At 65.0% G+C, this 15,382-nt stretch overlaps 1 protein-coding gene across 1 annotated transcript in view; it reads right to left on the reverse strand.

Moving 5' to 3' along the window:
* Positions 1 to 15,382, reverse strand: part of MEGF6 (multiple EGF like domains 6) — a 97,304-nt gene that overhangs the window by 29,596 nt on the left and 52,326 nt on the right. The window contains exon 5 of the mRNA XM_060027015.2: positions 909 to 1,031. Within this exon, the coding sequence (XP_059882998.1) occupies positions 909 to 1,031 (123 nt within the window). The remainder of the gene's footprint in view (positions 1 to 908; positions 1,032 to 15,382) is intronic.

The following is a 15,382-nucleotide window of genomic DNA, read 5'->3' on the forward strand; positions in this document are numbered from 1 at the left end:
CAGAGCGGCAGGCAGGGAGGGTGAGCCCTGTGCCCACGGGACCTGTGTCCAGAGCAGCCAGGAGAGGGGCGGGGGACGGCCCACAGCCAGATGCCCGGCCTCCACCCTCCACCCTCCGTCCAGTGGGCGCCAGCGTTCCCCTTCTCTCCCTGGAGCCTCCGGTGCCGGCAGGGGCCCCATCGAGCACGTCCTGCACGGCAAAAAGGCCCCACGGAGGGACTGAGGGCTAATACTCCGCTTCTCGGTTACCCCTTACCCCCAGCCTCAGCCCCACCCCCAGGCTCCCCAAGATTGGGGTGGGGGACCTGGGCCTGGGAAGTCCAGCTCTGCAGGCCAAGAGCAGTCCATGCTGCCCCCGCCCCAGGCCGGGCCTCCCCACCCAGCAGGCGCCCAGTCTCCCCAGTTTGGGGCAGCACGGCTGGACCAGTGTCCCTGCCGACGGACGACCACAGCTCCTGCTGCATAGGGCCCTGGAGAGGATGGTGGCCCAGGGGCTCCCGCCCGTCACAGAAGGCCCCCGGGGAAGTGGCCAGATTCAGCTGTGGCTACAGAGAGGGTGCAGCCCAGGTCCCAGGGCTCAGGGTCCCAGGGTCCAGCCTCCATGGAGAGCACCGGGCCCAGGACACGCCCTTTCACCGCCTGGGCCCCAGCAACCTGGCGTGAGTGGCGCTGGCCAGGGCCCACGATGGGTGGCAAGGGTCCCTTGGCATCCCACGCTCAGCAGGACGGAGGCAACTGTAACGGCGGCTGCTCTGAGCAGACAGGCCCCACGGGGCCGCACCAGGCCTCTCAGCCCAGGAGTGGCCCCTCCCAGACCTGGGCACCCCCAGAAGGGCCAGGGGATGGCTGAGGCCAGGAGCCCCGGCAGGGAGGTGGCACCGGGCCCAGGAGGCTGCAGGGGTGCTTACCCAGGCAGGTCCTGCCGTCCGTGTGGAGCCGGAAGCCGGGCTTGCACTCACAGAGGTAGGAGCCTGGCGTGTTCACACACCTGTGCTGGCAGCCGCCGTTGTGCACCTGGCACTCGTCCACGTCTGCATGGGGACACGGGGCCGGGGGTCAACAGCCAGAACCCACCCAGGCCGCCCCCCTCCCCCCGGCTCTGCCCTAGCCCCAGGGAGCCCAGCCTGGCCCCCCTCTCTCAGGACACTGCCCCCGCCCAGGTGTTGGGGCCCAGACCCGGGACCCTCCTTCTCAGGCCACGCTGCCTGCAACAGTGCCGAGCCCCTCACCGGCCTGCCGGAGCAGAGTGGAGACAAGGCAGGCCTGTCTCCAACGTCTGACGGCCCCTGGGAGGAAGAGCCACCACCTCTGGGGAGCAGCGGGGGTCGGCCAGATCTCGGGGGACAAGCTCAGGTGGGAGGGCATAGATCCTAGCGCCTTTCAAGACTGAACCCAGAGCACATGCTCTTTTCCAAACTCCAAATCCAGAAATGCTCTCAGGGCAGGGCTAGCTGCTCCTCGGGGGGCCCACAAGCCCAGAAGAAACTGGTAACTCGGGAGATGCCCCTGCCCAGGCCTCGGGGTGGGGGAGGCTGAGTGAGGGTAGGATGGAGGGTATGCTCTGTGTTGAACAGTGTCCCCCAAATTCATGTCCATCCACAGCCTCAGGGTATGACCTTATCTGCAAGCAGGGTCTCTGAGACGTAATTAGTTTAGGACTGAGATCAGGTCATACTGGAGAAGGGTGGCCCCCCCATTCGGGGACACACAGGGGTCCTGGAGACACACAGGGAGACAGAGATTGGAGGGAGGCGGCCACAGCCTAGGAAGCCAGGAGCCCCCAGGAGCTGGACGAGGCAGGAGGGACCCTCCCCCGGGTTTCCGAGGGAGCACGGCCCCGCCGACACTTTGGCCTCTGACTTCCAGCTTCCGGAGCATGAGAGAGAAATGTCTGTTGCTGAAGCCACCTGGCCTGTGGTATCTGTTTCGGCAGCTCCAGGAAACCAGTGCAGGTGGTCAGCCTGGGGTCCCTGTGCCAGCGACTCAGGAGGCCAGCACAGCGGACATCCCCAGGGCAGGACCGAGTGGAGGTCCCGGGCACTCCCCTTCCAAGACCCCTCACACCTGAAACCACCCACCACCGCGCAGGGGGCCTGTGCTCGCCTGCCCCTTCTGACGGCACCGTGCCGCAGGCCATAGGAAAGCGCTGACCGGAAGCAGACAGGGCTGGCCCAAAGGCCCGGGGCCACCCCACTAGCTGAGCTGGAAGCTGGAGGGTGAGAAAGACCCTCCCAGGAGTGGAGGCCCAGGGGCTGCACCCCAAAGCACCGGGCCCTACGGCCTGGCCTGGGTCACCTCGGCAGGAACACAGACATGCCAAGACCCTTCAGGCCGCCCCTCCCCCCCCGCCCTCCCTCCAGGCCCACGCCCACCACCCTGGACCTCAGCGGAGGCCAGGCAGGAAGGCAGGAGGCAACAGGCTGCCTCAGGCACCTGTGTGCGAGGTTGACGTCAGGAGGGACCCAACTGCCCGGGAGACACGGAGAGACGGAGGGAAGAGGCCGCTGCTCGGGCAGCACAGAACCGAGCGGCCCTGGGCATGGGGACACGAGCCCACGCCTGGTCCTCAGCCGGTCCACACCCCTCAGACGCCAGCCTCACCAACAGGGCAGTCAGCTTCCCAGACCAGGAAAAGGGGAGACAGACACACAGACGTGCTCCGCTCCCGAGCGTCTAAGAGACAAGCATCTGGGGCACCCCTGCCCTGGCAGCAGAGGCCCCGACTGCGGGCCGAGCTCGCAGGAGGCCACAGTCAGCTCAAAGTGCGGGTGGAAGATTCCACTCTGCCTGGCTCCACTGGGAGAAAGTTTAGTGACTTCAGGGGCAGGTCTGCAGCTGTGTGGAAACCTGGCTTGTTCCCAGGGGCTGTGCGGAGCTGAGGTTCCTCTAATTCTGCTTAATAGTCCCGAGGGTCCACGCTATTTGCTGCAACTCCACTGTCCAGCTCTCACCTGCCGTCCCCACGAAACTGCCCGCCTTCGAGGCTCCCGTCCTAAAGCCCCAGCCATCTGAGCACACCTTTGAAGGGCAGCGAAGGCGGCACTGCGGCCAGGCTCCTCCTGGAGGGTCCCCAGAGCCTGCCTGCCAGCTGTGCTTCCCACGGACAGAAAGCCTGACTCCAGTCCACACCCTGAGCACGTGCCTGGCCCTCCAGGAATGACCCAAGACGAACCCAGGAGGCCAGGGCCTCTGCTCCACGCACAAGCCAATCCACCCTGGGGAGACCCCCCAGAGTGCCCCCCGATCCCCGAGGCTGCCTCAGAGAGGAGATGAGACCAAGAGAACCCCTCCTTGGAACACGGTGACCTGAGGGGGCTTCCTCGGAACGACACCAGGATGACTGGCAGGGGGAGGGTTGAAGGCAAAGGGTTAACGGCCCTCAACAGAGCCCCGAAGAGTCTTGGGGAACAAAGGGACCCAGGGCATGGGGAGAGGTCTCAGGACCCAGGGCCCTCCTGCAGGAGAGTCAGCTGGGTGATGTGGAAGACAGTAGGCAGACCCACACCCGCTGGGCACGGCAGGACGGGCCATCCGAGGGGGCTCAGAAAGGAGACCCCATCCCCTCTGAGCTCAGATCCCTCTCTCTGCGACCCCTTCAAGGGTCCTTGAAAAGTAAAGTGACCGCACGGAGCACAGCACTGGGCATACAGTAGGGGTTTAGCGAGGCTCGGGGGAAGAGGCGCCACGTGTGCCGTCCGAGGGGGCGGGTGGACGGACTGAGTCGCGGTGTGTCTCGAGTGGCCTCGCCGGGCAGGCAGGTAAAGCCACAAGAGGAGGACAGAGGGGCCGTCGTTCCCAGACGTGGCCCCAGAGGCAGGCGCGGAGAAGGCACACCAGCGGGGATGCTGGCTTTCAAACCGGCTCTCACTGGTCACCCCAGACACTGGCCTCAGAGAGCAGCTGACCGCAGAGGCACTGCACCCCGAAGCCCTCGGGCACCTGGCCGGGGGGCGAGCCCGCCCCGGGGGCTGTGTCCTTGAGCAGGACACATGGGGAGCCCGGCAGCCTGTGGGCCACAAAGACACCAAACTGATGGACACTCTGGGAAAGAAGGTAGGGGTTGGGCAGGGGCAGGCCGCCATCGTTAGGGCCCCTCCAGCAGCAGCCCTGACCGCGGGGCCCTCTCCACAGTCCCACCCACGTGACCACGCTCTTACCGTCCTCCTGCTGCGAGGACGGGACATTTAGCCCCAAGAGGTGCTCCCGGGCTCTGCCTAAATCACACGGGCCAGCCCCTCGGCCCCAGGAGCCCTCCCCTCCCCCAAAGGTGCACCGACAGTGACAGGGACCGTGGCCAGCAGCAAGGTGGGAGGCCACGAGGCCCAGCCAGTGCTCCCCCTGTCCAGGGTTTGCTGTCAGCCCGTCTGAATATCTGGACCCAGCAGGGCAGCTCAAGGCTGAAGGATCTGAGGCCTCCCCCTTCACCTCCCTGCTCATGGGCGGGCAGGGCATTTGGGCAGACGCACTCCTGCTGGGGTCCCTCCAGCTCTGAGATCGAGGCCCCTTCATAGAGATGACTTACACTCAGAAAGCAAGGCAGGACGGAGTTACCGAAAGCCTGCCGGCCCCACTCCCAAGGCGGGCCACGTGGTGGCAGAACAGAGCTGTTCTCAGCCACCTCCGATGACCCACAGCCGCTGACCCTGTGACCGTGACTGTGGTCATGCTGTGACCCGAGGAGCACAGGCTCAGCTCTTTGAGGGTGTGGGCAGCTGGATAATGGCCCCTCAAAGAGGCCCACATGCTAATCCCTGCAACCTTACACAACAAAAGGGACTTTGCAGGTGAGATGGGAGATTATCCAGGTGGGTCCAACGTCAGCACACAGGCCTTACAAATAAGAGACAGGAAGGAAGGAGGGCCCAATGCAATGGAATACTACTCAGCCATAAAAAGAATGAAATAATGCCATTTACAGCAACAGGGATGGACCTAGAGATGATCACACTAAGAGAAGTAAGTCAGAGAAAGACAAATACCACATGATATCACTTATATGTCGCTTCTATGTAACAGAACTTATATGTTCTGTTACAAAACAGAAACAGACTCACAGACACAGAAAACAAACTTATGGTTACCAAAGGGGCAAGGGGGGGGGGATAAATTAGGAGTTTGGGGTTAGCAGATACACGCTCCCATATAGAAAATAGGTAAACAAAAAGGACCGACTGTATAGCACAGGGAACTATATTCACTATCTCGTAATAACCTATAATGGAAAAGAATCTGAAAAATAATATATATATATACATGTATAATGGAATCACTTTGCTGTATACCTGAAACATCGTAAATCAACTATACTTCGGTAATAAATAAAATTATCTACAGCCACGAAAAAGAAAAAGATGCTGCGCTGCTGGCTTTGAAGATGGGGGGCGGGGCCACAGCCAGGGATGCAGGCACCTCTAGAAGCTGGAAGAGGCAGGGAACAGATGCTCCCCGGAGCCTCCAGGAGGGACCCGCTCTGCCAGCACCTTCACGTTCACCCTTCTCAGACTTCTGACCTCCAGAACTGTAAGGTACCAGACCTGGGTGATTTTAAGCCACCAGGTTGGGGCAATGTGTCCCAGCAGCCATGGGAAATGAACACAGAGTGAATGACTATCTTAGCAGCCTCTCCAGAGTCACGGAGGCTCAGACCACCCAAGCTGGAAATCCAGGTTCCCGAAAGTCCGCTCTGCCCAGCCTGGCCTCCTGACACCCGCAGTGAGGGCCACTGTGCTCCCTGAGGGGCTGGCGGCAGTCCCCTGGGTCCCGCGATGCAGGCCTGCCCTCACCACCATGCCGCGCCGCCTCTACCTGGTGACCCCGGCAGGGGGACCGCTGCCCTGAGACCCCGGCCGAGCATTGGCCCCTTGGACTCTGAAACTACAGCAGAAAACGTACGGTCATCTGGTCTCCTTGGAGACATCGGCCCTGCTCAGCCATCCTCTGGGCCAGTCTGTGCCATTCTCCATGCCAGAGGGCACACAGCCGGCTCTCCCGGACAGGACGGAGGGGGGCTGGTCCCCAAGGTGGTGCGGGCACCCCCAGCTGAAAGGGAGCTTGGAGGCTGTCTCCAGAGAGTCAGGGGCCGACACCCAGCCTGGGGTAAAGACGCTCCGCCCCGTGCAGCTCCCACCGGCACCGGGGCACTGTCTGAGCGCCCAGGGCTCTGAAGCCTTGAGACTACCTCTGGGCTACAGCGCTCTGGCCGGTGGGAGCAGGCAGGCCACGAGCAGGGCTATTTTAAGGAACAGCCAGGCCGGGGTTCAGCAGGACAGCCCCTGGGGTCTCACTGCTACCCTCAGCTCAGATGTGTGGCTGGGGATTTGGCGGCCCGGTGACGAGGACTGTGGCACACGCTGGCACGCAGGGACACATCACTGTGCAGACACAGGGCCGGCTCCCCTGGGAGCCCACTGGACTTTCGGTGTCTGCTGAGCTGGGTGATGGTGACAGTGCCTCGGGGTGCCCATCATGACGCTGCTGGGAACCCAGGAGACCACCTGCCCCTGCGGAGACCACCCCAAGTAAGCCCCTTCTGGTATCTCAGCCACACTTACAGGAAAATCTAAGCCCCCTGGGATCCTGCCAGAAAGCGCCCCTCGGTGGTTACCAAGTTCGCAGTCCTGCTTCCCCCCCAAACGTGCCGCAAGGTCCTCACCCCGGAGAGCGCATCCCGTTATCCGCAGGCCCTTCTCCTGGTCCCTCCACGAGCCCAAGCAGTTCTCAGAACAGAGTGGGGGCTCCCGGCTCCCAAAGCCCAGCCCTGCCCAGCCCCACCCAGCACCAGGCCCTTGGATGTCACACAGTTTCACAGCATTTAGTGCCACCAGCGGTGGAGTGACAGTGTCGCTTTGCCTGAGCCGCCCAGTGGGAGGACTGCTTCCCCTGTGGGGATGGGGTCTGGGCCCCTGCTGGCCGAGTGACAAAGCTAGGGGAAGCAGGGGTCTCTGTCACAGTCCAGCCCTGCAGCTCAGTGACCTGTGTGTCCTCTGGCAGAGACTGGCACAGACCGGCCCAGAGGACAGCTGAGCGGGGCTGACATCTCCAAGGAGACCAGATGCCCCGTACAGAGCCACACTTAGGGGCCAGTGAGGGCCTGGAGCGGAGCCCAATCCTGGCCCCGCTTTTCTTTAAAAGAGCCCCGCTCTGGACCTGCCTGGTCCTGCTGGCCAGATGGCCGTGGCCCAGGTACAGTCCTGAGGCTTCAGAGCCCCGGCGCAGGTGGCAGGTGTGGTGGCCAGGCCTCAGGCTGCACGGGGAGACGCAGCCTTGCCCCAAGCTGGGTGTCCTTCAGAGCATCTCAAGTGATGACTCACTGCACACCACACCCCGCCTTGCATCTGAGGTTGCCAGACTGCAAACTCCATGGACCCCACGGACACTCCCAGGAGCTCCTGCAGGAGGCTGGCCCAGCATGGGTACCACATCTGAACTGCAGGGAGAGGCAGGATGGACCAGGACAGCGGTGCAGCCGCTTCCCGTGGGCTGCTGACCCTGCATGCTCCCAGCTGACCCTGCAGCCCACTGGGCTGACCATGCTCCCAAGCCTTGGGGTGAGGTGACACCTGCCACACCCACACACACTCCCCCAAGGGGCCTAGGCTCTGAGCACCCTGGAAAGGGAAACCCAAGGGCCTCTCTCTTGAGCCTACCCTACTCTCCTGCTTAACCTCCAGAGCTGCCAGCGCCATGGGGGAGTGCAGCCCCTGTGCCCACCAGCAAAGGCAGGGAGATGTTTCTCCTCCCTCTGGTCAAGAGACCGATCTGCTGTCAGCTGCCCCCGCAGCCAGGCCAGAGAGGGGACAGGAATGTCGGAAGACTCAGGACACAGGGGGCCCTGTCCCAGCCCCATTCCCTCCAGCCGCGCTGTCAGCAGCCCCGGGGCGCAAACTTTAAAGAGGAAACAAAAGCAGTGCCCTGGGATCAGAGCGGGTCCCGCCCGCCCGCGCAGAGCCCGCCGCGCCCACCTGGCCTCCGGTCAGCTGCGCTCACGGGGTAGCCGGCCTGGCCCAGGTGGCACGGGTAGCAGCCCCTCCACAGGTAGCGGTAGTGCGTGCCCGCGACGCGCGCCAGGCCCCCCAGCAGCCCGAGGCACCAGAGCGCCGCCAACCCGCCGCGGCCCCGGGGCGCCTCCATGGCCAGTCCGCTCCCTCGCGGCGCCGGAGGGCACGCGCCCCCGGCTCTCCGCTCCCCGCGCCGCTCCGCGGGCGCCTCTGCTGCCGCTGGAGCCGCTGTGGGCCGGCGCGCCCCGCCCCTCGCCTTTCTGTTCCCGGCTTTCCCTCCGCCCCCCGCCCCTCGCAGGTAAAGGCCAAATCCCCGCTGCCGCCAGGCCCCGCCCCGCTCCGCTCCCGCCCAACGGGCCTCGCCGGTCCCCCAGCGCACCGCCCACCCGCCCCGCGCATTCCTACGCGCTCGCTCACGCACCCGGACACACACCCTGACCCATCCACAAGCGCACGCAGCCCCACGTGGACACGCGGACACGTGCACTGGCAGACCCACGTGTGCAACATGCACACAAGACACACACAAGCCTGCACAGACGGGCACAGGCACAGACATGCACACAGGCGCTCGCACGGACCGGGTCCCCGCGACAACACGTGAAAGAACCCAAAGCACAGATGGAGACCACCCGGCGAGGCGCGGGGCCCTGCAGAGGCAGCCTGATGGGTTTGAGCTCGCGAAGTTTGGGGAGAGTGGGGCGCGGAGGCGCTGAGGCCACACAACCGTAGTGGAAACCCTGGGGGTGTAGACTCCTGCAGCCCCCAAGCCCAGTGTCCAGCACCCGGTACTGCATGCCCTCCACTGGACCAGGGCCGGTACCAGAGGGAGCCTGGGCAAGGGGGCCACTGCACCCCTACAGCAGATAGGGCAGGGCCTGAGCCCCAGGTGTCAGGCTGCACCAGAGCCCTGGACCCCTCTTCGCTCGGGGGCACGGCCTGAGGTCCCAGATGTGTCTGAAGCAGCCCTGCCCAAGTTTGGTGGGGTCACAGCGGCTGTGCAGCCAAGCGCCCTGTGCCTTCGGGCCTGACGGGAGCTTGGCCCCCAGCTCCTCTTCTCGGCCAGCCCTGTGCTGACCCCCGATGGCTCCCCCATGGCACCCCGCCTAACCCAGCCCTCCATCTCCCCAGACAGTGTTCGCTATCATTCTGCGCAGCCTACCTGTGGGCAGGGTTCACGGTGGCGACCTCGAGCTCACGGGAGAGAGGCACCATCTCTCCTTGTCGGGTCCTGTCTGCAGCCCAGAAGCAGCCATCCGCCACCCACCAGATGCCCGGCAGTGCAGAAATGGGCCTGCCCGCCTGCCCAGGCCTCCTGGGTGAGCTTCTCTCCTGCCCTCCCCCTGGGCAGCACCGCAGCCCGTGGGCCCCAGACTGTCACCCAGGGGAGCCTCCATAAATCCCCCTGATAGACACACTGCTGGGTGGCCGTTTGAGCTGTGCCTCCCACGCAGGCCAGCACTGTTTATGCTGCCATGTGCATCTCAGTCGCTTGCCAAGGATGCTAACAGAAACATGCCTGTGCAGCCACCAGCCAGGCTGCAGGGGGCAGGGGGCGTGGAGACAAGCCCTGTCCCTCAGGGAAGTGCAGAGGGACACCAGAGGGAAACACTGACTCAGAGATCACCCTCACCAACGGACAACAGGGCCTGGACTCCCACGTCAGCACCCGCCCTGGGGGACAGTCTCCCAGAAGTGGCCCCTTGAGGTGTGGGCTGAGAGTAAAACACCGCTTTCTTGGTATGAATATGAAAAGGTGAACTAGCTCCCTAATCGTTTTTATGGCTCTCGTGTGTAGCTCCACTTTTCTTTCTACGGGACAAGGCAGGTCAACCCCTTGCCCAGCCCCAGCTCTGCTAGTAAGGGGCGGTGCTGTGTGGCCTCGACGGAGCCAGGAACCTCTCTGTGCCTAAGTCTGTAACGCAGGGTGGTCAGCACAGACCTGCCTTGTATGGGGACTGTGAGACAGTGAGGAAAGTGCTTCACTGGGAGTCACTAAGAGTCGGCAGCCAGGTCTGCACGCCCGACCCCCTGCCAGGCCCTATGCCCAGGCAGACACCCCCAGGCCGAGCAGCGGGACCCAGGGCAATGTCCAGAGCAGAGTGTCGCAGGGCCAGTGCGCTGGAACCCTGCTCCGTGGCGGATGCAGCCAGGCTGGCCTGGGAAGGGTCAGGGGACCCAAGGACTGTCCCTATCCCTCAAGAGCTGCCACCCTGGTACCCCTCGACCCTCCCCAACCCTAGCACCCACATGCCGGCCGGGGATCACTCCTCTGGCCTCTCGTCCCAGCCCGGGGATGCCACCACCCTATTATACCACCTGGACTCCAACTCACGTCCTGGCCTGAGCTGGGGGGGGAAGGGGGGCCGTGCACCGCCTCAGCCTTCCTGGGGCAGGGATGGGCTGCTTCAGACCCCGTCTCCAGCACACGGCAAGGGGACACGGGCCGGAGAAGAGCAGAGCGGCCTGGGGGCAGCAGACGTGGGGCCCAGCCCACCGAACAGCTGGATGACACGGACACGTCCCAGGCCCCCACTGATCTCAGTATCCTCACCTGTACAGTGGGCAGGGGGCCGGAGGGGAGCAGCTGAGGGGCCCGCGGGCCTGCAGCTCTGCAATACACATGACATGGGGAGGAAAAGCGGGGCCAGGTATGTCCCCTGCCGTGTGTCCACAGGGGCCAGGAAGGAGGAAATCAGCCAGTCAAAAGCCAGCTGAGTGTCCAGGGGCAGCTCCTGAAGCACAGGGAGGCTTCTCAGATGCTTCTCCACCTCAAATCTGGGTGAAGAAAACACTGACTTTTCTGCCCTGGAAGCCGTCAAGAGCTACGCGAGGCCCGGGGCGTGCCCTCAGCGCCCTTCCTCAGGCACCGACCGGCCAGCAGGGGGCTGCCGCTGGCCCTCCTGCCTCCTTCCACCTCTCCCTCGGGCACGGCCCGCCCACCTCTCCTTTGTGTCCCTCCCAGACACGCCTGTAATTAAACCCTCTTTCTGCCCAGAAGGGAACCCACCAGCCAGGCGTCCTCCTCTGGCATCCCTGGGCCCTGCCCTTGGCACACGGGGGCCCGGACGTTCTCATACAGTCCTTTTCCAGAGGAGAAATGACCTGCCCAAGGTCACGCAGGACAGGGGGCACCGACGGGGGCCAGGTCTGACCTAAATCCTGTCCGCGTTGTGCGCCCTCCTCCAGGCTCCTGGAGACACGACCCCAGCAGGTGCCCAGTGGCCCCCTGTTGGGAGGCAGCCAGTGGGTTCTGAGCGGCGGGGGGCAGAGGCCGAGCAGTTGGGGGTGCACCTGAGTCATCGGGCCACCACGGGGTTTCTCCTGCTCTTCCACTGCCCCTCGCCACAGGGGCCCCGGACCGCCGGCCAGAACCCAGTGCTGGGCTCCTCCAGGCCAGGCTACCAAATGGCTCCCAGCATCAGAGCTGAACCCTGGGCAAAGCGTTTCTAGCGGGTACTGGCTCCAGATCCCGGCTCTTCCACCCGTCTCTGGGTGGCCTGGCCCACCCAGAGCCCCAGCTTCCACAGCAGCCGAGATGCCCACCCTTCCTCCTGCCTGCGAACGGTGAGCTCCTATGCATCTGTCGAGGGCCAACTCAGAGGTGCCCTTCTCTGCAAAGCTCCCCAGCCCGCTCACTCCCAGAGCCAGCCTCCGCCGCCTCTGCGTTCCCCCCGCTGCCAGCCCATCCCTCCTTCACACTTCAGCCTTCACTCACTCACTCCCTTCATTCCGCGAGGACCTGTGTGCCCACTCTGGGCAGGACATGGTCCTGAGAAACAGTGATGTCTCCCCACCCAGCTGAGAGCCACGTTCAGGTCCCCAGAGCCCGAGACAGCTCGTGATACGGATGAGCTTGGCGGTACCTCCCTTAAGGACCGGGGGTTGGGGGGAGATGGCTTCGGGCCTCCATCCCCACTAGGCTGGGCGTGGGGACTCTGGCACAGCCGTGATGGCAGCAGGCCACCAAGCGCAGAATGCCACCAGCAGCTCAGACAGAGCCTCCTCGGTGCCACCGCACACATCCAGGCCCGCGGCTGTGGTCTGGAAGCTGTTTGGGAAATGCTTTCCCGATGCGGAGACTCGGGCTGGGTGTCTCTGCCCAGTGGAATGTCTGTGTGTCAGCAGAAGGAGCTGACCCTCCACCCGCCGGGCCGGCTCCAGCTTTCCTCTCCAAGCTGGGTGGCCACCGAGCTCCTTTGCCAGGGCCCTGGCTGGGGCGAGGGCCCCCTGCTGCCCCCCTACAATGCCACGGCTCCCGAGGCCCATGGCCCTGGGGCTTTAGGGGCAGAACTGCCGTGTTCCCGGGGCTGGCGGGAAGCAGGACGAGACCAAGCTTCCTCCCCTCCCCCAACCGTGTGGTATATCTGTCCCTTGGTGCTCACGGACACTTCCTCCGTGAAGCCCTCCGTGAGGCCTCTCGAGGCCCCGCTTCACCCTGTCACACGGTTAGGGAACCTGACCGCATGCTGCCGATCTGCTGAGAGGGAGGTGGTGCCCGTGCAGGCTGCCTCGGCCTCTGGATGCAGAGCGGGCGCTGGGGGAGCTTGAGATGCCTGCAGGGGCCGGGGGGCTGCCTCATGTCTCCCCCCAGGTTCCTACGGGTCAAGGCGTGAGACAAGGAGGCCCTCCAGCGGAACAGGAGGAGACCAAGCCTGGGTGCCCTGCCCAGCCCGAGGGGGGAACCCTGGCCCTTCCTGTGTGGCTGGGGGACAGGGCACTCCCGGGTCCCAGCTTCTCAGGAGGAAGTAAGGCTTCTGAAGGCAGGCGGGGGTGCGAGAGAGAGAGGAGTGACTCTCAGAGAAGTCCCCAGAGGTCACCGCCATGACCCCCCGTGCCCTGGTGTCGAGGGTGACCGTCGCCGGTGGCGTAGCAGTTGCTGGCCACCTGCTGACCACCCGCAGTAGCCTCTGTGCCAGGCACTTCCGGGGCTGGGGCCGGACCGGGCCCACTCACACGTGGACAGGCGGACCCGGAAGGAGGTCATGCGAGCTGGCGGACGGGCAGGGGGGCCGCAGGCCTGGGCTCGGCCTCCACCTGAAGTCGGGTGTCACGTGACTGCTTCGGGGCTGGGGGGCAGAGGCTGGTCCGAGGACCCTGATGGCCGAGAAAGCAGCGTGGGAGCCAGCAGGTGGCTGCTAGGGGCCTGGGGGCCGTGAGCAGGACCCGCCGGCAGTCGGACGGCCCCTATCGGGCCCCAGCTGCAGGGCCAGGAAGGTGCTGGAAGGAGGCCTCTCTCCAATCTGCCTCTCAGCCCTAAAGCCCTCCTCGCCATCTCCCGCCCCGCCCCCTCCCCCCCCCCGGGGCAAACGTCCCTCCTGGCTGCTTCCACCCTGGACGTCCAGAGCCCAGCCCAGACCAGGAGGTCAGTTTTCAGCCTGGGGTCCACCCTGCCCCCACGCAGGCCCAGGAGAACTGCCCCCCAATGTCCCTCCCACCCTGTCCCAGGGCCGCCGCCGCAGCGCTATTTCAGGAGCAGAGGCCAGGCCTGGTCTCCAGCCGTCCCAGCATCAGCCTCAGAGCGAACCCATTACCCGCCTTGGCCCTACCTGAGCTGAGGGAAGGAAAATGAAAACCACGGTTGTTTCCAAGAGCCCAGCTGCCATTCCTGCCTGCAGCTGCCCCGGGCCGGGGCCAGGCCCCCTCCTCTCACACACACGGGCCCCCCGAGAGCCCAGGATGGAGCAGCCGCCATCACACACGCTCTCCTCCAGAGACCAGACGGCTGGGGGGCGTCCAGACCCCGCCCTGCGCCAGGGAACCCAAGGCCTGGGCTGCCCCCGGGAGGACACGGAACCGCACCGGAGGCCCCCTGCACATGTGTGCATGTGTGTGATGAGCCCCTCTCTGCGGCCTCCACTCACTCCCCTGGACTGTGTGAAGGCCAGGGTGAGGCCGGGTCCAGCCCCGGGGGGTGCCTGAGCCCTGGAATGCTGACACACCCCCGCCATGGGTACGGCCCCCGAGGCCTGGCTCTCCCTGGGGACATCTGAGCTTCCTGGGAGCAGCGAGCGCAGAAGGGGCACACGGACAGCCCGGAGCTCGTGCTGTACTCAGTGGAGGGGAGATGGTGAAGGCAGAGTGACGGGGAGGCTTCCTGGAGGAGGTGAGCCTGAGCCGGCCTTCGGACAGGTGGGGGTGGGGCGTGGTGTGAAGACGGACTTGGAGGATTTGGGGGGCAGGTGCAGGGTTGCTGGTGCAGAGGCAGGAGAGGCCTAAGAGGGGTAAGTTCCAGGTGAGGAGTTTGGCCAAAGCCGTGTGCCTGGGCCCGGCCCACAGCAGACGCCCAGCCGGCCTGAACAAAGCAGCACATGGACGGCCCACTTCCAGCCACCCCCCAGCCTGCTGGGCCCCCTCGGCCACTCCTGCTGCTGCCCTCTTCTCACCCAGAGGCCAGACCTGTTCACAGAGCACTGGGGTCATGGAGGCGGCACCCAGGTCCGGCTGGGTACCCGGGGCCAGACAGCACTCACGCCGCCTCCCAAGGTGCCCAGGCTGCAGCTGGCAGGGCTCCTGTGGCCTCTCCTGCCTCTGAGGCCCTGAGGGCGCCCGTAAGTCCTCAAGGCCACCTGCCACACAGACGGAGCTCCGACGTGGCCACCGTGCACGTAAAGTGCAGGAACAGTTTCTAAGCCACGGGACCTCCAGTCCCCGCCCTGAGCTCCCCCGCCTCCCCCAAGGCCTTTACACAGGTCTCATCATACAGGCATCTCGCGGGATCTTTTCAACTGTTTCCTCTCCAGGCAGAAGGAACTCCCCCCTCTGCATTCTGGTGCGGCTCCCACCCCACCCAAGAGCTGCTCCGGCCAGACCCCAGGGAACGGGGCACGATGGGATTCGACCACGGGATCTGGGGGAGCCCAGCCACCCATCGGGGTCGGGAGCAGCGAGGGGATGAGAGGATGGGGGTGGGAGGCTGGAGAAGATACTGGGCACGGTGGGGAAGGTGCAGCCCCATTACTGTTGGGAGGGACAGAGATAAGAGGCCGCAAGAGACACAGGCAGCAGGAGAATCCCATTAGCATGGAAGAGGCCCGCGGGGACCAGTGGTGATAGACGAGGACTCTCCCACCTGCCAGGCGGAGAGGCAGGGCAGACGGCGAGGGGCCCGGCCCACCCCACCAGCCTGCCAGCCCCTCTCCAGCCCGGCCAAGGCGGGGCTGCTTCCACTCTCGGGAGCCACACAGACAGCGGAAGCGTCTGCCTTCCTGAGGCCACGGGCCCCGGCGAGCTCCGAGTCACCCCTTATGGCCCCCGCCGCTCAGCTGCAGCCCCTGGACCACTGGGAAGCAAAGCTGGGACCCCTGCGATTCAGGAGGAAGGTGGCTTCCTGGAGCCTCCGTTTCCCTGGCCCAGAAGCCCTGGCCTCCAGGATGGGGGCAAGA

This window comes from Delphinus delphis, chromosome 1 (assembly GCF_949987515.2).
Source record: "Delphinus delphis chromosome 1, mDelDel1.2, whole genome shotgun sequence".
NCBI classification, from domain to species: domain Eukaryota; kingdom Metazoa; phylum Chordata; class Mammalia; order Artiodactyla; family Delphinidae; genus Delphinus; species Delphinus delphis.